The sequence below is a fragment of the Phyllopteryx taeniolatus genome, unplaced genomic scaffold (assembly GCF_024500385.1).
Source record: "Phyllopteryx taeniolatus isolate TA_2022b unplaced genomic scaffold, UOR_Ptae_1.2 contig_24, whole genome shotgun sequence".
Classification (NCBI taxonomy): Eukaryota; Metazoa; Chordata; class Actinopteri; order Syngnathiformes; family Syngnathidae; genus Phyllopteryx; species Phyllopteryx taeniolatus.
In genome coordinates, this window is record NW_026903162.1 from 2687199 (window position 1) to 2713068 (window position 25870).

Below are 25870 nucleotides of genomic sequence, written 5' to 3' on the forward strand. Positions count from 1 at the left end.
TACATAAAATCTATAATTCTACATTTTCACAAATTTTCTGTTTTTATTTGTATCCCCCCTCATATCCTTATATTATTCATGATTAATTAAAGTAAAATGTAATTTTTGATTGATATTTATTTTGTTTTAATTAGTTCAAATATATTTTCATTTATCATTTGTCTACATTCATAATTTTCTCATGTTCTTATATTATTATCAAATAATAATTATTTGATGTAAAGTAGTCATATTTTTATTTATTCATATTGTGATCCTCAAAATTCCCCAAATACGGGAGTCCGGTCAGTGAGTAGCTGGCAGATCCGGAAGGACATTTCCTCATGTCACAATCCAGCATTGTCCAGCGGGTCAGCCGCACAAGACGCGCTCTGTTACGCGCACACACGAGAACACACAGTGAGGGGGGGGGGGGCTTTAGTGAGCATGGGAATCGGAAAGCCCGGCGAGTTGTTCTGCTCCAACACCGAGTCGTGTTAAATGAGACGAGAGGCTGCGTGACTGACGAAGGGCTGCGCGTGTGCCAATCAACGCTCTTGCCCTTTTGACATTTGCACAGGAGTCAAAAGGACCCCATTCAAAATCAATAGGGTTCTGTTGAAGAATGGAATCAATCGACGGAACATTTGACCTTCGAGCTCAACAACTGATCCCGATCGCCTTCGAAAGCGATCGTGTTCTTGTTTTGAGCTTCAAAACCAAAAAGCGCGCTTGTCTCCACGGAAGCGATCGGCTATTCGAGAGGGCCAACGATGCGTTTGTGTGTCACGCAGAGCGTGTGAAAAAGGCGCCGACGCCGTCCTGGGCCCAGACTACGTTACCCACAATGCTAAATTTAGAACACTGCAGTGTGTGACTCAGCGCTGCCTGGCTGGATGGTGAGGATGATGGTGATGATGATGATGATGATGATGATGATGATGACATCATTGTTGCTGTTGTCATGGAGACATTCATCTGCATCATTCTTGATGATGAATATGTCAGATATCATTCTCGTGTATGTGTGTGTGTCAATGTGTATAATGATTATGTGTATGTGTGTGCGTGTGTAGGTATGTGTGTGCATGCGTGATTGTGTGTGATCCTGTTTGTGTATGTATGTGTGATTATGTATGTTTATGCGTGTGTGCATGGTTGCGTGTATTTGTATGCCATATGTATTGCTTGTGTTGCTACATATGACGCGTCCGTGCAGATGCATTTCGCGTGTTGCCGTGTGACCTCCGTGATTGCATGAGATGTTTGTGCGCGCACGTTCGTGTGTGTAAAGGACACATTTTCCCCCCGCCTCAGTTTAAAGAAGTTCCCACGCATCTTAGTAACGCGTCTCACAGACTCTTCGTCAAAACACCAAAACAGCCGATAGTGAGTTACCATGGCAACCAGGGCGTCACGACGAGACGAGCGTTTGGTCGTTACTGAAGCAGAGCCCAGTCTGCAAAAAAAAAAAAAAAAAAAAAAAAGCAAACACCTGTAAAGACGATACAATATTTTTCACTTGTGGAGGCAGCACTTCATACACATAACACAGATTTTGTTTTTACATATTGCACAGCTTTTTTCCGATCTGCTAAATTGACAATCAAATGTACAATCATTACAATTTGATTGGTTGGCCTTTTTGTGCTATTGAGAGCATTGGGAGGTAATGTTGTCACCCACTAGGAAATGGTTGGTTGTTATTATTATTATTTTGGGGGGGGGCCAGGGGGGGGTTGTTCTTGTTGCCATGGCAACAGCAGATTGGGCTGAGGGATGCGATGTGACAGGAAGTGACCGCGCCACGACCCCTCAGCCTGAAGTCAGTGTTTGTATGTGTGTGTGTGTGTGTGTGTGCGTGTGAGTGCGTGCGTGTATGTGTGTGTATGTGTGTGTGATGACTCCAGACAGCACAGCATGATTCTCAGCAGTTTTATGCCAACATGGTTCATTAGAACTATGATGTTATTAAATGTTATTTTATTATTATGTAAAACTATTACATTATTAACAGAGAATAAGATAACATAACATGACAGGACTGTACCATTTTGCATTCTTACATCAAGCCGAAAGGAAAAGAAGAAGACGACATCATGACTGAAATGGTAAAAAGAATAAATTATGTATTCAATCATCAGAACATTTTGAGGTGTTTTCCAGGTCTAGTCAAGGTCACAGCAAGGTCAAACTGACAAAAATTTGAAAATTTCCTGTATTTTATTTGATCCACTGTATAGTTAACAGACACACAGCATGAACCAATTGGCTGTTTTGGTTTTCGAGGGCGATGGACTTTAATGCGATCCAATTGGGTCCAAGTTACCCCGTAACAATGTGAAAAATCAATTTGCTACAAACCACGCGGAGTCACACCTAGAATTAACGGACTCAATGAGGGCTTTTCAGATCTTCAAGTATGTCATAAATATGTCATCATGTGATGACGTAATAAACGAAAACAGGCTTTTCCCATGACTTGGTGGGTCACTTTGATGTAGACCGGGCTCTGTCCGTTCCATCCATTTGCAACAAACCCCACCGAGTCACACCTCAAATTAAAGGTCCTGACGAGGGCTTTCCAAATCCAAGTCACCAGGTTGCCACTATTCCCTTGTGTGATGACGTAAAAACCAAACAAAATGATCGGAGTCCTCCTTCAAGCGCTGCATTTGTGTTATTAGAACCATAGCGCGTATGTATAGAGCCCTACACACCTCCTGCTTCATTATGTTCCTTCTGTGCGAAGTCACATTGCGGAATCTTCATTACAACTCAATGACATGCACTCTCTGCATCAAAGGTGATTGGAACTTGATAATGTAACCCCCCCACCTCACACACACACACAGTGCTGGATTTCCAGATGTGAGGCGTGTGTGTGTGTGTGTGTGTGGGTCTCCTCATCTTGTTGTTGATCTCCGGCTGACTTTGAAAGGCATGTTAATGGAAGCCAAACAGGAAGAGGACCATCATAAACGAGAGCGAGATCAAACGTACATACACACAAAAACGCACCAACACATCAACACACGCGCGCACATTTGGCAGTCGCTGCAGTACCGTTGGTTGTTTTTTTTTCCTAGCTTTTTTTTTTTTTTTCTCTCCAAGCTCATTAAAATGTGTGAGACAAGCCCTCTCGTTTCCTCCTCTCTGGTTTCCGCTCCTCCTTCTTCTTCATCTTCCTTTTTAGTGTTTCTTGTTTTTGTTGTTTTTCTTCTTTCCTTCCTCTTCTCCTTTTTTATTTATGCTGACTTCATCATACAGTAACTGTCATTGCCATTATGGGCTGACTTCCATTCTGAATACTTGTACAGGGCTGATTGGCTTGCATGTGTGTGTCTGTGTGTGTGTTGGTGGCTCTTCTTTATTGAATGGTTGCCGGGTAGAACGGGAGGCGCAAGGGAGGAATTTGTTAATTATGAATGGAGCACTTTTCTGGGGATCACAACAACGCAGTGTGTGTGTGTGTGTGTGTGTGTGTGTGTGTGTGCGTGTGTGTATGATGAAGTGATACTGATACACACCATCAATTAATCGAGGTCATTTGTGAACAGTTTAAGTACAGTAAAAAAAAAAGGTGTAATAATGAGAGAGAGCAAGGAGGAGAACCAGGAACACGGCAGAACTTACAGGGGAAAACAAAGAGCAAAAAAAACCCCAAAAAACATGTAACTATGAATCCAGTATGAGAAGGAGACAGGATGGATTTTTAAAATGTTTTTTTTTTTTTTTGCAGCATCAGTAGTTCAAAGTGCGTCCGTTGACGTGCGTTGCTTCCACTAACAACATGGCCGTGAACAGAGAGGAGCACGTTTACAAAAAAAAATAACACTCAGTGCTGCCAATTTATGGACTTCTCTGACCCCTCAAGCAATTATTTAAAAAAAACAAAATAGTGACAAGCAACTTCCATACATCCATTTTCTACCGCTTATCAGAGGTCGGGTCGCGGGGGCAGTAGCTTTAGCAGGGACGCCCAGACTTCCCTCTCCCCAGCAACTTCATCCATCTCTTCCGGGGGGGGATCCCGAGGCGTTCCCAGGCCAGCCGAAGGACGTAGTCTCTCCTGCGTGTCCTGGGTTGTCCCCGGGGTCTCCTCCCGGTGGGACGTGCCTGGAACGCCTCACAGGGGAGGCGTCCGGGAGGCATCCGAGTCAGATGCCCCAGCCACCTCATCTGGCTCCTCTCGATGTGAAGGCTGAGCTTCTCACCCTATCTCAAAGGGGAAACCCCGACACCCTGCGGAGGAAACTCATTTCGGCCGCTTGTATCCGGGATCTTGTTCTTTCGGTCACGACCCACAGCTCGTGACCATAGGTGAGGGTAGGAACGTAAATCGAACGGTAAATCAAGAGTTTCGCCTTTCGGCTTAGCTCCTTCTTTACCACAAGTCCGCATCACTGCAGACACTGCACCGATCTGCCTGTCGATCTCCCGTTCCATTCTTCCCTCACTCGTGAACAAGACCCCAAGATACTTCAATTCCTCCACTTGGGGCAGGATCTCATCCCCGACCTGGAGAAGGCATGCCACCCTTTTCCGACTGAGGACCATGGTCTCAGATTTGGAGGTGCTGATTCTCATCCCAGCCGTTTCACACTCGGCTGCGAACTGCTCCAGTGAGAGTTGGAGGTCACGGCTTGATGAAGCCAACAGAACCACATCATCTGCAAAAAGCAGAGATGCAATACTGAGGTCACCTAACCGGGCTCCCTCTATGCCTCGGCTGCCCCTAGAAATTCTGTCCATAAAAGTTATGAACAGACTCGGCGACAAAGGGCAGCCTTGGTGGAGTCCAACCCTCACCGGAAACAAGTCCGACTTACTGCCGGATAAGCGGACCAAACTCTGACTCCGGTCGTACAGGGGCTGAACAGCCTGTATCAGGGGGTTCGGTACCCCATACTCCCGAAGCATCCCCCACAGGACCCCCCGAGGGACACGGTCGAACGCCTTCTCCAAGTCCACAAAACACATGTAGACTGGTTGGGCGAACTCCCATGCACCCTCGAGGACCCTGCCAAGGGTGTAGAGCTGGTCCACTGTTCCACGGCCAGGACGAAAACCACGCTGCTCCTCCTGTATCTGAGATTCAACTTCCCGACGGACCCTCCTCTCCAGCACCCCTGAATAGACCTTACCAGGGAGGCTGAGGAGTGTGATCACCCTGTAGTTGGAACACACCCTTCTTAAAAAGGGGACCACCACCCCAGTCTGCCAATCCAGAGGCACTATCCCCGATGTCCACGCGATGTTGCAGAGGCGTGTCAACCAGGACAGCCCCACAACATCCAGAGCCTTGAGGAACTCCGGGGGAATCTCATCCACCCCTGGGGCCTTGCCACAGAGGAGCTTTTTAACCACTTCGGTGACCTCAGCCCCAGAGATAGGAGAGCCCGCCTCAGAGAACTCAGGGAGCAGAGTCTCTCCCTCATGGGAAAGCGTGTCAGTGGAATTGTGGAGGTCTTTGAAGTATTCTCTCCACCGGCTCACAAGTCCTGAGTCGAGGTCAGCAGCGCCCCATCCCCACTATACACAGTGTTGATGGTGCACTGCTTCCCCCTCCTGAGATGCCGGATGGTGGACGAGAATTTCCTCGAAGCCGTCCGGAAGTCTTTCTCCATGGCCTCACCGAACTCCTCCCATGCCCGAGTTTTTGCTTCAGCGACCACCAAAGCTGCATTCCGCTTGGCCAGCCGGTACTCATCAGCTGCCTCAGGAGTCCTACAGGCCAAAAAGGCCCGATAGGACTCCTTCTTCAGCTTGACGGCATCCCTCACCGTTGGTGTCCACCAACGGGTTCGGGGATTGTCCCCACGACAGGCACCAACCACCTTAGGGCCACAGCTCCGGTCGGCCGCCTCAGCAATGGAGGCGCGGAACATGGTCAACTCGGACTCGATGTCCCCCACCTCCCCCGGAACATGAGCAAAGTTCTGTCGGAGATGGGAGTTGAAACTCCTTCTGACAGTGGATTCCGCCAGACGTTCCCAGCAGAACCTCACAATACGTTTGGGCCTGCCACGTCGGACCGGCATCTTCCACCACCATCGGAGCCAACTCACCATCAGTTGACAATTCCACCCCTCTCTTTACCCGAGTGTCCAAGACATGCGGCCGCAAGTCCGATGACACGACCACAAAGTCGATCATCGAACTGCGACCTAGGGTGTCCTGGTGCCAAGTGCATCTGTGGACACCCTTATGCTTGAACATGGTGTTCGTTATGGACAATCCGTGATGAGCACAGAAGTCCAATAGCAGAACACCGCTCGGGTTCTGATCGGGGGTCCCCCAGCAGAACGATGGAGTCCCCAGCGGGAGCGCTCTGCAGCACCCCCTCCAAGGACTCCAAAAAGGGTGGGTACTCTGAACTGCTGTTTCATGCATCGGCACAAACAACAGTCAGTACCCGTCCCCCCACCCGAAGGTGGAGGGAGGCTACCCTCTCGTCCACCGGGGTGAACCCCAACGTACAGGCGCCGAGCCGGGGAGCAATAAGTATACCCACAACTGCTCGGCGCCTCTCACCATGGGCAACTCCAGAGTGGAAGAGTGTCCAACCCCTCTCGAGAGGACTGGTACAAGAGCCCAAGCTGTGCGTGGAGGCGAGTCCGACAATATCTAGTCGGAACTTCTCGACCTCACACACCAGCTCGGGCTCCTTCCCTGCCAGAGAGGTGACATTCCATGTCCCTAGAGCCAGCTTCTGTAGCTGGGGATCGCAAGGTCCCCGCCTTTGGCCACCGCCCAGCTCGCACTGCACCCGACCCCTATGGCCCCTCCCACAGGTGGTGAGCCCATGGGAAGGGGAAACCCACGTTACCCTTTCGGGCTGTGGCTGGCCGGGCCCCATGGGTGCAGGCCCGGCCACCAGGTGCTTGGCTTCGAGCCCCACCTCCAGGCCTGGCTCCAGAGGGGGGCCCCGGTGACCCGCGTCCGGGCAAGGGAAACCCGAATCCATTAATTGCATTCGTCATAGGGGTTTTTGGAGCCGTGCTTTGTCTGGTCCCTCACCTAGGACCTGTTTGCCATGGGTGACTCTGCCAGGGGCATAAAGCCCCAGACAACTTAGCTCCTAGGATCATTGGGACACACAAACCTCTCCACCACGATAAGGTGACAGCTCAAGGAGGGGCAACTGACAAGCGACTTTAAAAACCAAAAACCAAATAACTTTAATTGCTGCTAAGAAATGGACAATCATGCTGAACATTGCCAAACACGCGGTACTTATACGTTATAAACGCTTCCATCCATGCAGTATGGCGGCTCATGTCATGAGGTTTATAAATTGTTCAATGTTTTAAACATTATTTAATTAAGGATCGTGTTTATTGACACTTTTGACAAAACTGACATTTCAAAAGTGCACATGCCCTTACACAGGGTGCGCCCCAAAAAATGAAATACTCACTTTTCGACAGGCCATTACTCATATATTTAGTTTCGATTTAAGTTTTTATTTAGTCATAAATTCCTGTAAACACACTCCTAAACCTTGTGGAAAGCCTTTAAAATCGTCTACGCTTTCCTGAGTTCCAGACGTTTTTCCCCCCTCCGAGAAGCCTGAAATCAGATCAATTGAATTTCTCGAGCTTATTTATGTAACTAGCGGACATCTCCGCCTACCTCTCTGCTCCGAACCAGCGCTATCAACATAATAAACACAAGTGGGTCTTCTACACGGAGGCCACCAATAGAAAGAAAAGGGATACAAAACTGGGTCAAACAGAAGTAGCTGTCAGAGGGTCTTTTCACTTGTATGACGAAACAAAGGTGTGTTTTTTTTTCAGTTGAATTGTACTTTTAAGTACAACACATTAGCATTTAATCTTTAAGAATTTGTCATAATGTTACTCGCTTACAATACTATGAAATATACTTTTTAGGAATAAAACCTCCCCGTTTTTGATGAATACGTGCCTACCACGCTACTATAATTTCAAAACTGGCCATTATGGTGACACACAGAGAACTAAGTATTTTTTTCACTTGACGTACAACATTTGAGAACTGCTATAATACACGGAAAACATATTTATTCAAAACATGCTAAAGGGCTGATCTCAAATTTAGTTGCTGCCATTGTGGTTAGCATCAGTTAGCTTGGCAAGTAGAACTCGGTGACCCTAAACCTCCCTCGCTCACTCCCCGTGTTGGGACTGTTTAAACTCTCCGAAGCCTCAGCCGTAACTTGCGCCCCCCCCGATGAGGGAATCCCACTCGAATCCCAACTTTTTCCCCACTGTGTACATTAGCAGCAGCATTAGCGATTACTCTGGTCCGTTTGGGCCTTTTGCTGGACTCGCAGCACCTTGTTTGGGAAACACACGCCGGCTATCACTCAAAGCCGACCAGGCGACTTTTTCCATGCCGCCTCCAGAAATAGAACTCTTGTGTTTACGTTAGCAGGTTAGCCGCTAGCATACACATACACACACACACAGGCACTCCCAATCTGGGAAATTTGTGGCATACACAGATAATATACACAAAGAATTCCAGGACACTTGACATCCACTTGTGTCTTGCAAATGCAGAGCAAGCTTTTCGTTACCATCGAGATGAAGCTTGAGTGTAGCATTGGGTATTAGTGTGTCCTTGTGTTCTGTACGACGACTACTACTACTACTACTACTACTACTACCTGTGAGTGATGGTCTTCCCGTCTCCAGGGGCGACCAGAGACATTGGCTCGGCACTGACCAGGATGTGCATGAGGCATCGCAGCATCGAGGCCAAACTCCGACAGTTCACCAAGTAAGCCCCGCCCACAGCCTGGCTGGTTAGCTCGCTAACTCGCTAACTACTATTACTTATTACAATGACAACAATGACTGAATATTGCTGAATATTACTACTTGCGCGGCACGGTGGACGACTGGTTAGAGCGTCAGCCTCACAGTTCTGAGGACCCGGGTTCAATCCCTGGCCCCGCCTGTGTGGAGTTTGCATGTTCTCCCCGTGCCTGCGTGGGTTTTCTCCGGGCACTCCGGTTTCCTCCCACATCCCAAAAACATGCATGAATTGGAGACTCTAAATTGCCCGTAGGCATGACTGTGAGTGCGAATGGTTGTTTGTTCCTATGTGCCCTGCGATTGGCTGGCAACCAGTTCAGGGTGTACCCCGCCTCCTGCCCGATGACAGCTGGGATAGGCTCCAGCACGCACGCGACCCTAGTGAGGAGAAGCGGCTCGGAAAATGGATGGATGGATTACTACTTGCTACTTCCACTACTACTACCAAGGTTTTCTCCTTCCACTACAAACCAAAGCGGACGTGTTTTTTGTTTCCCTGGCAGCGCGTTGATGGAGAGCCTGATCACGCCTCTGCAGGACAAGATCGAGGACTGGAAGAAGACGGCCAACCAGCTGGACAAGGACCACGCCAAAGGTACCCGCACGCAAGTCACGGTGCACCTTTATCTGAATATGAGAAAGCGCAACGACTGGAAGAACGCCATAAACTCGCATAGTAGGGAATGGATTCCTATGAGTGACTATGGGGACATTTGCCCATCAGCGAATGGTTGCATTTATTGTCACGGGAGGATCCCTGAATGTTGCGAACTCCTGTTTTGCAATTAACGTAATGGATGTCTTCGTTAGAGTACAAGCGGTCGCGACACGAGATCAAGAAGAAGTCGTCGGACACCATGAAGCTCCAGAAGAAAGCTCGCAAAGGTGAGATTGTGCCGTGCGAGCGGATCAGACATTACTAATCGCACGATGTCGGAAAGATTATGTCAATACAAAACAGAATAAATACAATGAGAAGTGTGCATAGTGATTTTCTGAACACAATATATATATATTTTTATTATCATTCTTCATAAATATTTATACCATTTATTAATTGATCTATTATAAACATGCATTAATATTATTATTATTATTATTATTATTAAGAGAAGTATTAGTACTGTATATTTAGTAATTATGAAATGTAAAAATAATAATACGTTTGAAAATATATGATTTATTAATAATTTATTATTTATTAATATAGTTTTAAACAAACTTAGAAAAATAGCTACAAAAAGATTGCATACAATATGATATGTGCACATCTAGGTTAAAAAATAAAATCAGTATTTTTATTTATATTTTAACATTATGAATGTACAACCCCAATTCCAATGAAGTTGGGACGTTGTGTTAAACATAAATAAAAACAGAATACACTGCAATATAGATATTTAATGTTCAAACTGATAGCAAATAATCATGAACTTAGAATTTTATGGCTGCAACATGTTCCAAAAAAGCTGGGACAGGTGGCAAAAAAGAAAGTTGAGGAATGCTCATCAAATACGTGTTTGGAACATCCCACAGGTGAACAGGTTAATTGGGAACAGGTGGGTGCCATGATTGGGTAGAAAAGGAGCTTCCCCGAATTGCTGTCATTCACAAGAAAAGATGGGGCGAGGTTCACCTCTTTGTGAACAAGTACGTGAGAAAATAGTCCAACAGTTTAAGGACTATGCTCCTCAACGTACAATTGCAAGGAATTTAGGGATTTCATCATCTATGGTCCATAATATCATTAAAAGGTTCAGAGAATCTGGAGAAATCACTGCATGTGAGCGGCAAAGCCGAAAACCAACATTGAATGCCCGTGACCTTCGATCCCTCAGGCGGCAATGCATCTAAAACCGACATCAACGTGTAAAGGATATCACCACACGGGCTCAGGAACACTTCAGAAAACCAATGTCGGTAAATACAGAGCGGCGATACAACCGTAAGTGCAGCTTGAAACTCTACTATACAAAGCAAAAGCCATTTATCGACAACACCCAGAAACACCGGCCGTTTCTCTGGGCCCGAGATCATCTAAGATTGACTGACGCAAAGTGGAAAAGTGTTCTGTCCACATTTTAAATTGTTTTTGGAGATTGTGCACGTCGTGTCCTCCGGGCCAATGAGGAAAAGAACCATCCGGACTGTTATGGACCCAAAGTTCAAAAGGCAGCATCTGTGATGGTATAGGGCTGTGTTAGTGCCAATGGCATGGGCAACTTACACATATGTGAAGCCACCATTAATGCTGAAAGGTACATGCAGGTTTTGGAGAAACATACGCTGCCATCCAAGCAACGTCTTTTTCATTGACGCCCCTGCTTAGTTCAGCAAGACAATGCCAAACCACATTTTGCACGTTTTACTACGTGGCTTCGTAGTAAAAGAGTGCAGGTACTAGACTGGCCTGCCTGCAGTCCAGACCTGTCTCCCATTGAAAATGTGTGGCGCGTTATGAAGTGTAAAATACGACAACAGAGACCCCGGACCGTTGAACAGCTGAAGCTGTACATCAAGCAAGAATGGGAAAGAATTCCACCTACAAAGCTTCAACAATTAGTGTCCTCAGTTCCCAAACGTTTATTGAATGTTGTTAAAAGAAAAGGTGATGTAACACAGTGGTAAACATGACCCTGTCCCAGCTTTTTTTGGAACGTGTTGCAGCTGTAAAATTCTAAGTTGATAATTATTTGCTAAAAACAATCAAGTTGATAAGTTTCAACATTAAACATTGTCTTTGTAGTGTATTCAATTAAATATAGGTTGAACATGATTTGCAAATCATTGTATTCTGTTTTTATTTATCTTTAACACAACGTCCCAACTTGCGGCACGGTGGCCGACTGGTTAGAGCGTCAGCCTCACAGTTCTGAGGTGCGGGGTTCAATCCCCGTCCCCGCCTGTGTGGAGTTTGCATGTTCTCCCCGTGCCTGCGTGGGTTTTCTCCTGGCACTCCGGTTTCCTCCCACATCCCAAAAACATGCATTAATTGGAGACTCTAAATTGCCCGTAGGCATGATGAATGGTTGTTTGTTTCTATGTGCCCTGCGATTGGCTGGCAACCAGTTCAGGGTGTACCCCGCCTCCTGCCCGATGACGGCTGGGATAGGCTCCAGCACGCCCGCGACCCTAGTGAGGAGAAGCAGCTCAGAAAATGGATGGATGGATGGACAACGTCCCAACTTCATTGGAATTGGGGTTGTATATAAATGAATGTAATAACTCTTACTCTTAGAACAGGTCCCTTGCTGCAGCGGTCGCTGCTCGGGCCCTATTTACGTTAGATTCCATTTGTATTTTTTTTTTAACTGAAACAATGCCCTTGGTTAGCTAGCATGAGTCATCAGGGACTCTTTCAATGACGTCTTGAATTAAAAATGGCGGTAGAGGGCGACATCTGGTGGCCATCAGAGGTGCTTTTTCCTCCCCTGCACTAATTGTTTTCCCTGTGTCAGTTGCCAGGCAGAAAAGAAGTACTACCAAATATAAAAGCATGTAAACGCTACAATTGAGTCTCTTACTGCCTTTTTTCCCCCCCTCTAACTTGCAATGATGGCTGACTAACACTTAATGACAGTTTGTGCTCACTCTTTCTCTCCCAACAACCCCCCCCCCCCAAAAAAAATTGCACCGCACTGGTTGGCCTCTAATAGAGATCCAGGGTAAGTGTGTGGGCCTCCTTTGCTTATTTTTCCCTCCTTACTAGAATAAGACATGTAGACACACACACACACACGCAATGTATGCATGCACACTTTCACTTCATGTATTTCCGTTTTGCATTTCAGCATCCACTTGTATGTATGTCGCCCATCTTTTAACAACTTCAACTTGTATCCATATTACTGCATCACCACGTCACTTTTGTTTTTAGACCCCGTTTGGACGCATCTCGGCCTTCGGGACGTCTGCATGCGCTCGCCGCTCCGTTCCGATGTACGCTGGAGCCTCCAAAGTTCTTAGACTGGGTTAAAAATTCATAATTTGTGTATTTACACATTTCAAAATCAATAGAGGTGATGAACCCACCAGATGCTTTGAGCCAGTTTGACTTTGGAGTGTTCGCTGTTAGCAGCGACCGTTAGCATTTCTACGTTGGCGCCGCGCTCCAATGTGCTCCGCTGTGATTGGTGGTGTTTGCCAGGGCGCGGCGACCTGCAGCCTCAGCTGGACAGCGCCATGCAGGACGTGACCGACATGTGCCTGCTGATGGAGGAGATGGAGAAGCAGGCGGTGCGGCGGGCCCTCGTGGAGGAACGGGGACGATTCTGCACGTTCAGCGCTTTCCTGCAGCCCGTCGTGGTCAGACGCTTCTTTTTTGTCTGGACACTCTTATGTAACACTTGTACAGTATTGTGTTTGTATTACATATCAGTGTGTGTTAAAGTCTACGTCCGTGTGTGACTATAGTGGGTCTCTGCATGTCTGTGTGTTGTTGTGTAAATCAGCGTGTATATATGCGTGTTATACTATCCACAAGTGTGGGTCTGTGTCAATGTGTGTTAAAATGTGTGTCTGTGTTTTTCAATGCTTGTTAGTGTGTGTTGTAGTGTACATAAGTGTGTCTGTGTGTGTGTCAGTGTTAATCGGTGTGTATTATAGTGTATAACTGCGTGTTGTAGTGTACAGCATATCAGTGTGTGTCTGTGTGTGCTATAAAGTGGAGTTTTTGTGTCTGTGTTTTCTTGTGTACATCGGCGTGTGTCTGTGTGTGTTATAGAGTGTATAACAGTGTGTATCTGTGTATTGTAGTTGATATCAGTGTGACTGTGTGGTATTGTGCATTAATGTGTGTGTGTGTGTGTGTCTGTTACTGTGTGTGTGCGCCAGTGTTTTGAGTGAGACTATGTCAGTGTCAGTGTGTTTCTGTGTTATTGTGTGTTAGTTTGTGTCAATACGTGTTATTGTGTGCCAGTACATGTTGATGTGTATCGATGCGTGTTATTGTGTGTATGTATGTGTCTGTGTATGTCAGTGTTTTTGCATGTGTCTACGTCAGTGTGTCTATCACTCCGTGTCATTGTGTTATATAGTGTGTCAGTTCTGTTGTGTTGTGTCTGTAAGCCTTGGCGGCGGTAGTGTGACGTTGTCCATGTTCGTGTTGTCAGAATGGCGAGATTGCCATGTTGGGCGAGGTCACGCACCTGCAGGCCATCATTGATGACCTCACTGTGCTCACCACTGACCCACACAAGTTGCCCCCCGCCAGTGAACAGGTGACACACACACAGACACACACACACACACGCATACATACACACACCTACACAGACACTTAAAAACACACACAACATCCACACGTTAAACACACATGCACATAATTAGCACACACAACATACACACAAACACACACAGATACATTAAACATAGTAACACACACACACGCATGCACATGAAACATACTGTACATGTAGACTCATGCACACACGTGCAGAGCAGTGACCATGCGTGCATGTGTGTCCTCAGGTGATCAAGGACCTTAAGGGGTCCGACTACAGCTGGTCCTATCAGACTCCGCCCTCTTCGCCGAGCAGCTCCAGCTCACGCAAGAGCAGCATGTGCAGGTACACACACACACACACACAGTGTGCGAACACGGAACAGTTTCCAAATCAATACGCCTTGCGTCTGATGTCAGACATTGTTCAAAATCACGAGAGGTGACAATTCTTGACATAGTTCCAAATCAATAGAGGTCTTGACCTGTTGAAAGAGGCGCTGTGTGTAACCCTGACCTTGTGTGCGTGTCAACGTGTATTAGTGTGCATTATTGTATCTGAATGTGTCTCAGTATCTGCGTCAGCCTGTATTAATGTGTAATAATGCATTGCCAATATGTCTTAGTGTGTCTTACAATGTCCATTAACATTATAGTGTGTCACTGTATATTAGGTGTGTCAAATAACATACCGTAATTTCTCGTGTATAATATGCTCTTGAGCATAATGCACACGCCAAAATCAGGAAAATTCTTCTTCCTATGTATAATGCGCACCCATGACTCTCTATTCATTGATAAAAATGTACATGCAGTAAATGTTTGTGGTGATCCCCTCCTAATTTGTTTTTCTACATAAGTCTGATCAGCATTGTTATTATTACTGTGGTTGACTTTATTCTTTAGTACTGTATGTATTACTCCTGGCGCAAGATAAAAACAACAACAACAAAAACAAACAAACAACAACAACAAAAAGTTAAGGCACAACAAAAAAGGGCAGATAAACACACATAAGATCTATTAGCATTCACATTATTACAACTATTTATGGTATTGGGGACTAACTGACTTAAAACAGCATTTTAACAACAATACAAAGGCGCTAGGCATGCTGGGAAATCCTATAGCGAGCCGCCATGTTTTTACAATGACGTCATCGTTGTTATATCTAAACACTCGGGTGCGCCACAGTAATACATACATTACTAAAGAACTAGTAAACCTTAGTTTTAATAATAATTCTGCAGTGTCAAAACTATACACAAGAGTACATCACAGCCTCAATACACACTATGATGGAGTAGATGAATTATTACATTTTAAATGTGAACCTAACTTTTACTATACCTATGTATAATATGCACGATTGACTATTGAAGATTTTTTGATGTTTTTTTTTCTTTTTTTTTTCATACACGAGAAATTACGGTAAGCGTGTTATAGTGTACTAGTGTGGGTAAATGTGTGTTGTTGTGTGATTGTGTACCATTTGTTGTGTGTGTGTGTGTTACCTTGATGCCCTGATCTGACACTCTCCCCCCTCCCCCCCCCACCTTGCACACACAAACACACACACACTCACACACCCCCCCCCCACACACACACACACACAAAACCTTCCTCTCTTTTTATCACTTTGTGTATTTTGTGCGTTTGTTGTGTGTGTCGCCCTCTTTCTGGCTTGTCGTGCTTCTTAAATGGCCCCCGCTAACTCACTAACCTCCACACACTCGCCAATCATCAACATGATGACATCACCGTCACACCCCCCCCCCCCCCCCCCCCCCCACCCCTAACAGCAGCGTCAACAGCGCCCACAGCAGCGCCTCTCGCTCGTCCGGCGGCGGCGGGGGGGGCCTGGGGGGCGGCGGCTCGCTGCCCCACTCGCCCACCTCCTCGTCCTCGTCCTCGTATCGCTACCGCAGCAGCCTGCCGTGCCAGCCAGGGGGGCCCGCGGGGGGCATCGCTGCCCACCGCCTCAGCAGCGTCTCGTCCCACGACTCGGGCTTCGTGTCTCAGGACGCCAACATCTACTCCAAGCCGCCCTCGCCCATGCCCTCAGACATCACTAGCCAGGTACATTTCTGGCACCCGCTGAATTTGTGTTTTGAACTATGGATCAACTCGTATTTGCTTCACCAATTTGCAGCTCTCTTTTTTATTTTGATGTCCTCTTTGCGTTTTGGGTAGCAGAAGTCGTCCAGCTCGGCGTCATCGGAGGCGTCCGAAACGTGTCAGTCGGTCAGTGAATGCAACTCGCCAACCACTGTAAGTCCGCACAGCTCACTCACTATGACTGCTATTATCCCTATTGTTATGATGACAATGACAAGCACACACTAGTACATATTGCCGTGCACTAGAACACACTAATACATTCCGACGCACCATAAAATACACCGGTACACACTAATACATATAACATACGCTTATATGCTAGATGAGTCACGAATGGGTTAATGTGGGTTATTCAGGAAACACTGGATTATGAATTTGAATGTGCGGGGCTGCTTTAACTCATCTCATGCTAACACAAAGTAGACGCTACTTTGTCCCATTGTGGTGCACGACAGCAGCAAGTTGTAGTCGTGTGTCCTTCGCAGCGCCCCCCCACCCCGCCCCCCACACCCGTCCCATCCTCCTTCTCTTCCTCTTGATCATGTGACCTTGTCTCTCGTTCCCGCAGTTTGGCTCGTCCTTCGCTACCTTCCGCCCCGCTCTCTCTCACTCAGGCTCGCCCAGGCCTCACTCTGTCACACTCCCCGTCACTGCGCCCCCACCCTTTAGCCGGCCCTCCGGCTCCTGCTCCTCTTCTCCCACATCCTACAAGGTTCCCGCCTGGAAGGTTTGTTCCCCATTGCCTGCTCATCTCCGCCTTGGTTTGTTCATCCCCGCTCGCTTCAAGTGTCATTATTTCTTTCTTTTCACTCATTCGATTCTCCATTGTTTTGCTTCCTAAGGGTGTTTTCACGTGCGTGCTTGGCTTTTCCTGGTCAGAATCAGTTAGGCAAAAATGGCTGATTCACACCAAAATGTCCAAATTCCTGTTCAATTTCTTACATGAGTGCTTGAGACTTTTTCATGCTTCCTGTCAGGATGGAGAAGACGCAGCCACCCAATTCCCACTTCAAACCAAAAGGAGCGGCTTCCTGTAAAATATTCGGCCTTTGGTCCTTGAGACTTCATGCGTCCTTTCAGGACAGGCACATCTGCCCAATTTCATGTCCTTTGGTGATACTGATGTCAGGGGCTGATTCTCCCCCCCTAAATTCGAAGCAGTGCTCCTGATTGAGATCTTTTCAAAGTTGCTGCTTCAAACCAAAATGAGCGACTTCCCATTTAGTTTCGGGCATGGATACAAGACACGCCCGTCCGGTTTCATGTTGATTGGGCGAACTAACTGCTAACTAACCGCTAACATGCGAAACCAGACTCTTGAAACAGTCCACATCGGAGCTAGTTTGCTCTGTTCACAGCTACACGAACGAACCGTACCAAAGTGGGTAAATTAGAGCCAGTGTGAAAGCACCCTTAGCGTCAGCCCCCGCGCCTGGATGTTATGGAAAGCCAAGCAGGATGAGGGCGAGCTGACCAGTCAAACCAACCGAGCGACCGCTCCCCCTTAGCGGCACGCGCATCCAAGAGCGTCAAACTGCAGGATAGCGGACAAGTCTCGCTGTAACCTTGCCCTGCTACCGCTTGTCTGCTAATAACCACACTCCAAACTCTTCAGGACTGGTCCAAAGCAGGTACCTACGAGCAGCCCGTGGCCGCCACCGTGGCTGTCGCCGGTACCGCCGCAGTCGTCCAGAGGAGGAAGGAGCCGCCGCTCGATAGGCTGCGGGAGAGCGAGGGCTCGCCCAGTGCGCAAGGCTACGCCGGCCCGTCCCACGCCGACGACGCCCAGAGGGTCAAGATGTCCTCCGCTGCCAAGGTAACAGAGATTGAGATGTTCCTGGAGTGCTACTGTAATCAAAATTTAGAGTGTATATGTCAAACTCAGCCCCGGGGGCCAAATTTGCCCGACGATGTAATTATATTTGGCCCGCAAGACCATATCAAACGTGTATTAGTGCTGGCCCGCCAGTATATAGCACATGCGCCTCTAATATTACAAATCCCAGAATGCTTTGCTAGTGTGTTGGCCCATCAGTCTAGACTGACGAGGGCCCCTTCCTTTTCTGTTGCAGTCGTTAGCAATTATGCTACCGCTCTCCTCGAGCAAATGTACACTTCCCCTGACCCAAAAATGGCCAAACGAAAGATGGAAAACTGTTAACTTCCAAGACAGGTGGGAGGCAGATTGTCTGTTCATTAAAATTAAAGACAGACCTGTTTGTCGTGTGCGGAGCAACGTGGCTGGAACAAAGAATATAACATCATTGAATTCATGTTTTTTTTTTTTTAACGGCCTTTATCAACTCCTAGGCAGGGACTGTTAATAGTTTGAAGTTTGGATTTTTATTGAAGGACATTCTTATTTTTTTGGGGTTGTTTTGCACATCAAAAATAAAAGTAGGATGGCGAGACAGAAGAATTCATGTTATCTATTAAAATACAAAACAAAACAAGCAACAAATACCACTGATTTATCGCAAATTCGATATCTCATGTTTACAACCGTGCTCGTGTGTGAGCATGATTCGACAGAACGCCGGTACAACCGTTAGTGCTAGCAGTAGCTCGCTAGGCCAAATAACGTTTTGTTGCCTGCTTGCGAGCCGTTTCGTATTAAAAGTATGTGAACATACCTCAAGCAAGCCTTAAACGAACGTCCTCTCCCGAGCACCGGTGACCACCAATGATGACATTAAAGCCGATCAGACCCATAATCTTGCATCACGACGAGTAGTGTGATGTTCTCCGTACATGGGTGCTGAACGAAATTTTGACACAAAATGTGTCTTTGCGATTCCCAGTACGGGGACGAGACGTCTCCGGCCGCCAGCGACCTGGCCATGGTTCTGACCCGAGGCCTGAGCGCGGAGCAGCAGAAGAGCAGCAGGGACTCGCTGCAGTACTCCAGCGGATACAGCACCGAGACCACCACCCCTTCCTGCTCGGAGGACACCATCCCTTCTCAGGGTGAGAGTCATTTTCTCCTTGTTTCCTAACTTTTCTTGCGCCGAGACACGTATTTTACATTTGAAAAATCACTCTGAGGTGTGGTTTTATAAATCCGGCTCCTCCGTGACTCTGAATGGGATAAGAGCTAGAGAAAAAAGAGGATTATCGTAAACCCTCCCCAGAGTTAGGTAGGATAACATAACACTTATAAAAATAGCACTTTAAAGTAAGACTACCAGAAACCTCTAAAATGTTGCACAGGTTAGAATAAGAATACAAAAATACCCCCAAAATTGTGCAGGCTATGAAATAAGACCCAGATAAACCCCTAAAAAATTGCACAAATTAAAATAAGACTACCAAAAAAGTTGGATAGGTTCAAAATATATCCATAAATCTCTCAAAGGTTTTGTACGTTTTAATAACACTGAAAATCCCACAGAAGTAGCAAAGGTTAAAATAAGACGAGCGTAAATCCCCCAACAAGTCGGATACATTAAAATTATACTGCGGTAAATCCCTCAAAAGTTTTCTATCCTAAAATCGGGCTACCATAAATGTGAAAGGCGCCGTAGAAAAAGAACATCTGGGTAATCTTTTCTTTGCGTTGCACGTTTCAGGTTCCGATTACGACTGCTACTCGGTGAACGGCGATCCCGAAGGCCCAGACGGTCAGACGGACTTCGACAAGTCGTCCACCATCCCTCGCCACTCCAACATCGCCCAGAATTATCGCCGCATGATCCAGACCAAGCGGCCCGCCAGCACGGCCGGCTTGCCCAGCGGGGTCCTGGGTCCCGGTGGTCACGTCAGCGCCCCCGGAGCCGGGGTGGCCGGAGGATCGGGGACCCCGGGCACTGCCACCATCCGTAGAACGCCGTCCACCAAACCGGGCGTGAGGCGCACGCTCTCCAGCGCGGGCCCCATTCCCATCCGACCCCCCATTGTGCCTGTCAAGACGCCCACCATTCCCGGAGACGCCCACTCACCCGGGGTTGGCAACGTGCCGGTCCGGGTGGGAAGCGAGGAGTGCATCTTCATGGTGGACGACGCCCAGGGTGCGCTCAATTACGTGAAGGCGTCGCCCAAACGCCTTAGCCTCCCGAACACCGCTTGGGGCTCCGGGGCGGCTCTCGAGGTCTACGCCCAGCAACACGGAACCGTGGGGCTGGGCGGCGGCTCCGGGTCTGAAGAGGAAAAGATGATTGCCGCCAACCGGCACAGCCTGGTGGAGAAAATTGGGGAGCTGGTGGCCGGCGCCCACGCCCTCGGCGAGGGTCAGTTCCCTTTCCCGGCCCTCCCGGACGACCCGACGCCGCTCACCGCGGGGCAAGGTGACGCCCTCGAGGGGGCGGAGGGATCGTCCGGCGACATGCTGACCACCATCCGCAGGGGCGTTCGACTCCGCAAGACCGTCTCAAACGACCGCTCGGCACCGCGCATCTTGTGATCCGCAGGGTAGGGGAGGATCCTGTGTCGGGTGTCCACACGGGAACTTTAACTCGTAGGGAAATCTCATCATATTAAACAAGACAAATGAAAACATACACAAAACGTAAAAAGACGCCGTTAGAGCCGACACTATAAAATTCTAACATGTTAGCACCATAACTCGTGTGTGTGTGTGTGTGTGTGTGTGTGTGTGTGTTGGATGCATGTTTCTCTTCTCTACGCTTATGGAAATGTGTTTGAACATTTATTCTATATCCTTGACATCCATCTTAAGGTCCATGTACTACTAGTACACTCTTTGTCTTCACTAGTGCGACAGTCCAATGCACTGCCTCTAGTGACATTTCTTCGACTACTCATGCCACTTTTGGCCTAGTATGAAATGAAACCTTATTAGTATACTACTATGCTAAACTAGTAACACTACTAGGCCCAACTAGTAGGCAGGTTTCACACATTGTTTTAGCATTTATTTGATATTCTTGAGCTCCAGCTTAAGGTCCATACTAGTAGGACTACTACACTATATGCTACTAGTCACGACTCCCATGTCGTTTTCCTAATAGTGAAGACAAAGAGCATACGGACCTTAAGCTGGACAACCTTGATAAGGTGGCTAGTAGAGCATGACATGTGCCGACAAGTGGGGCCTAATAGGGCTACTAGTGAAGCAGTTGTTTACTCGTAAAATGTGTTTGCGTACTAGTAGACCAAATGTAGCATTAGTAGTGGTAAAAACATTGCTTAAAAAACATTGCCCATAATCCACAACTGTTTTACCAGGCGCTTAATTGTCTTACGTATGATACTAGTACATGGGCCTGGAAGTGAACTAAAAAATAAATGCTCAAACGCTTTCCAATCGGGACCGAAAAAGGACTGATGGTGCGGGTTCCGAATGTCACATGACGTCCCGGTTGTTTCGACTCCACTGAATCTTGGGTACCAGCGCGGGGAGCTAACATCGTGCGCCGCCCTTCGGCGGGTCGGCCGGCTTGTTGGCATTGAACTGTACTGGTGTCCCCCACACCTGTCTGTGTGTGCGTGCGTGTGTGTGTGTGTGTGTGCGCCCGCGCCACTGCAGGACAGCCGGCGAGCCAATGAGGCGTCTTCTTTTGCGTGTCTCGTGTTCTTTCTTTCTCGTTTCTATCGTGACTTCGTTCTCCTTGTGCGCCGCCTCGAGAGGGCATGTGGTGAAAAGCGAGCAGTCGTTACAGATACATTCATATATATAATATATATAATATACATATATATTTTCTAGAACCAGAGAGGAGAGTCATAAACGCAGCAATAAGTGTGTTTTATTTTCTTGCTCAGCGGTCGAGGACGTTGCGGAAGTATGGCGGTGAACTAGCGCCGTGTGTTCAGAATTAACGAGGAAGTCTTACAGAGGAAAAAGAAGAAGAGAGAGGAAGTGATGAGGATGATAGATGAGATGAAGTGGAGATTAAATACCTCGACAGCGTGTTGTGCTACGTAATGTCCACAAAAAAAAAGTTGTATTCATGTCCAAACAAATACTGTATCCTCAACAAAAACATCTTTCAACATACTTGTCATGAGTTGCAGCCTAAAAAACTGCTGTGCAGGTTCAAATAAGACTGGAGAGCCATTCAAAGTTGCTTAAAAACAAGACTCCGAAAATGCTACCATAAATAACTATACGAAAATATTACCATAAATTCCTCAAAAGTTTTCTCAAAATCTTCAAAAGTTGCATAAGTTAAAATAGCAGTCCGAAAATCCCTCCAAAATTGCACAGGTAAATAAAGACTTCGGTAAATCCCTCAAATATTGCACGAGTCAAAATAAGATTATGAAAATCCATCAAAAACCACAGGTTAAAGAAAGACTACCATAAATCCTCAAAAGTTGCATAAGTTAAAATAGCAGTCCGAAAATCCCTCCAAAATTCCACAGGTAAATGAAGACTTCGGTAAATCCCTCAAAAAGTTGCACCAGTCAAAATAAGATGATGAAAATCCATCAAAAACCACAGGTTAAAGAAAGACTACCATAAATCCTCAAAAGTTGCGTAAGTTAAAATAGCAGTCCGAAAATCCCTCCAAAATTGCACAGGTAAATGAAGACTTCGGTAAATCCCTCAAAAAGTTGCACCAGTCAAAATAAGATGATGAAAATCCATAAAAAACCACAGGTTAAAGAAAGACTACCATAAATCCTCAAAAGTTGCGTAAATTAAAATAGCAGTCCGAAAATCCCTCCAAAATTCCACAGGTAAATGAAGACTTCGGTAAATCCCTCAAAAAGTTGCACCAGTCAAAATAAGATGATGAAAATCCATCAAAAACCACAGGTTAAAGAAAGACTACCATAAATCCTCAAAAGTTGCGTAAGTTAAAATAGCAGTCCGAAAAGCCCTCCAAAATTCCACAGGTAAATGAAGACTTCGGTAAATCCCTCAAAAAGTTGCACCAGTCAAAATAAGATGATGAAAATCCATCAAAAACCACAGGTTAAAGAAAGACTACCATAAATCCTCAAAAGTTGCGTAAATTAAAATAGCAGTCCGAAAATCCCTCCAAAATTGCACAGGTAAATGAAGACTTCGGTAAATCCCTCAAAAAGTTGCACCAGTCAAAATAAGATTATGAAAATCCATCAAAAACCACAGGTTAAAGAAAGACTACCATAAATCCTCAAAAGTTTCATAAATTAAAATAGCAGTCCGAAAATCCCTCCAAAATTGCACAGGTAAATGAAGACTTCGGTAAATCCCTCAAAAATTGCACCAGTCAAAATAAGATTATGAAAATCCATCAAAAATCACAGGTTAAAGAAAGACTACCATAAATCCTCAAAAGTTGCATAAATTAAAATAAATACAATGTATATTTTGTTTTTTTTTTGTTTTTTTTTTTTTAACGATCACTTTGGTTACTTAGTTTGATCGGCCAAAAAAAAAAAAAAGAAAGAAAAGAAAGCACAGTTACAATTGTCGACATACACTTGAAAAGAAAAAGAAAAGCATTTAAATCAGCATTTATTCACCTGTAATAGGAAACGAATGTAACTTTTTAGATAGACACGTTTGTCGGCACAAATGCAACAAAAACAACAAACAGCTCAGGACAGAAGAGTTTGAAGAGTTTGATCACATGATGACGTTTGATCAGAGTTTGATCAGATGATGGAGACGCAACGTGGGCGTGACGGAGGGTATGACGTAAGCGAGGTGTGGACATGATGATGAAAATTAAAAGTGGACATGATGAGGACTGTACGCCACCACAGAGTGAAAGAGGGACGAAACGAGTGTGTGCTCTTTACTTTCATTCTTTCATGATTTGTGTTTTTAATGTACAAAAAAAAGAGCTGTGTGTAATATAATGTAGAACGTGCGGGATCAGAGGCGAGTGAACTCTTCTTCTTCACGTTTTTCGTTAATTTATTGATTTAACACGCGCGTCTGGTTTAATTGAAAGAGAGGAAGTCTGAGGATTCTCCAGCAGGGGGAGCTGTTGTACGTGTTTGCTCTTAAGAGGCTCTTTAGGTTTGGGTTTTGACAATGTTCCTATGAAGCGTTTCTACATCACACTGCCCTACGTTTACATGGAGACCACCACTACTGTTGGCCATTTCGCAAGTTAAAATAAGACTTCAATAATAAAAATAAGAAAATAAAAAGTCATTGGTTAAAATTAGGTGAACCTAAATCATTCACAATTTGTTCACAAATCCCCTTAAATTGCACATAAATCCCACAAAAGGTCACAATTTTAATAGCATTTCATGGCCGAACAAGAATTGTCATGTTTGTGTTGAAGCTCCTGGGGCACAAATATTTAATATCTAATATATTTTTAAACATGCTTGACTGTGTTGTAATTCATGTCTAACAGGAAAGTGAATCGTTAATTGAATTCCAGTGTGTGTAGAAGCAGCAAAAAAAAGAAAAAAAAGAAAAAAGATTATCATTATATTCAAATACTGTAGTGACATACATGCAACGTGTGCTGGCACGCGTCTTAAAAAAAAATTAATATACTTGTAAAGGAAGTTCAAAAAGATCAAAACGCTGTAAAAAGTGACTGATGATTATTAATTTTGTGACTTTTCTGGTTATTTTCTGGTCATCCCCCCCACCCCCCTCATATAAGGTTACGGCCTTTACCCATGCAAAACAAAAAAACTTTGACACTATACACAACAGCATACACAAAGCACAATAGTACACAAACACAAAAAAGGACTAAAACCCACTAAAATGTGCAATTTCCAAAATAGTCTTCAATTTTTGTGTATGCGACGACAGTCTTCGTCTTCTTTGTCTGTGAAGGGAAAACTAAGGTTCAGTCGCCTCTGCTGCAGCTCTCACTTTTTATTTCACGTCTTCCCTTTTGGTTTTTGTAAAATGGAGCTTTTAATTCTTTTTCTTTTGTTCCCCTCCCCTCCCCTCCCCTCTTTGAGTTAACCTTAGTCACTCCGCTGATGTAACAAAAAACGCACTGTGATGATTCCACTATTAATAAAGGTTGTACTTCAACTGTGTGCATTCATCACGTGTCCGTGTTTCACATACTGGAAAGAGATGGATAGATATGAATCGACAACAATATTGTCATTTAGAGCATTTATTTGCACAAAAAATGGAAAATGTTTTTTTTAAAAATACTACCAAAAAAATTCTTTTTTCCATATATAATTATTCGATTATTTCAGGAGTTATGGTAGTAGTATGAAACTGCAGGTATGGATCTTTTTTTTTTGTTTCTGCTTTTGCTCTTCAAAATCTAAAATCTACCGGCAGAGGGCGACAAATACTTTGAAGTGTCAGCAGCATCCCGACCAATCACAAACCTTTCGGCTTTTATAATGATAGATAAACACATCAAATGCATTTTATACATATCTATCCATTTCTCTCTCTTTTTTTACTGTTTATATTGAAACCTGATATTTATATACACTATATAAAAATACTTTTCCTTTTTTAGGTACATTAGGGATTTCCTTAGTGCTCACAATACTTGGCAGGAATTTTGGCCCATTCCTCCTGAGCCAGGTTTGTAGGCCGCCTTGCTCGCACATGCCTTTTTGTAAATATTCAATAGGATTGAGATCATGGCTTTGCAACGGCCACTCCAAAACATTGACTTCGTTATCCTGAAGCCACTTTGCAACCAATTTGGCGATATGCTTTGGGTCATCGCCCATTTGGAAAACCCATTTGCACCCAAGCTTTAACTTGCTGGCAGATGTCTTGAGATGTTGCTTATGTTGCTACCCCACAACATGATGCTGCCACCCCTGTATTTCAAAGTTGGGATGGTGTTCTCAGGCTTTTGATGCCCACCCCAATATAGTGTGCGTGTAA

The 25870-nt window shown here is 45.6% G+C and overlaps 1 protein-coding gene across 5 annotated transcripts in view; it reads left to right on the forward strand.

The window, feature by feature from the left end:
* mtss1lb (MTSS I-BAR domain containing 2b) overlaps positions 1 to 25044 on the forward strand; it is a 37411-nt gene extending 12367 nt beyond the window's left edge. Inside the window, exons 4-15 of one of the 5 annotated variants that reach the window (XM_061764874.1) lie at positions 8664 to 8748; positions 9290 to 9381; positions 9597 to 9671; positions 12443 to 12451; positions 12934 to 13091; positions 13898 to 14005; positions 14256 to 14353; positions 15810 to 16086; positions 16204 to 16278; positions 17744 to 17944; positions 18930 to 19095; positions 19698 to 25044. In XM_061764874.1, coding sequence (XP_061620858.1) covers positions 8664 to 8748; positions 9290 to 9381; positions 9597 to 9671; positions 12443 to 12451; positions 12934 to 13091; positions 13898 to 14005; positions 14256 to 14353; positions 15810 to 16086; positions 16204 to 16278; positions 17744 to 17944; positions 18930 to 19095; positions 19698 to 20527 — 2174 coding nt within the window. In that variant the 3' untranslated portion in view covers positions 20528 to 25044. Of the gene's footprint in view, positions 1 to 8663; positions 8749 to 9289; positions 9382 to 9596; positions 9672 to 12442; positions 12452 to 12933; positions 13092 to 13897; positions 14006 to 14255; positions 14354 to 15809; positions 16087 to 16200; positions 16279 to 16696; positions 16856 to 17743; positions 17945 to 18929; positions 19096 to 19697 lie in introns of all 5 variants that reach the window. The other 4 variants (XM_061764870.1, XM_061764871.1, XM_061764872.1 and 1 more) reach the window with 4 other exon arrangements.
* Positions 25045 to 25870: the final 826 nt, after the last annotated feature.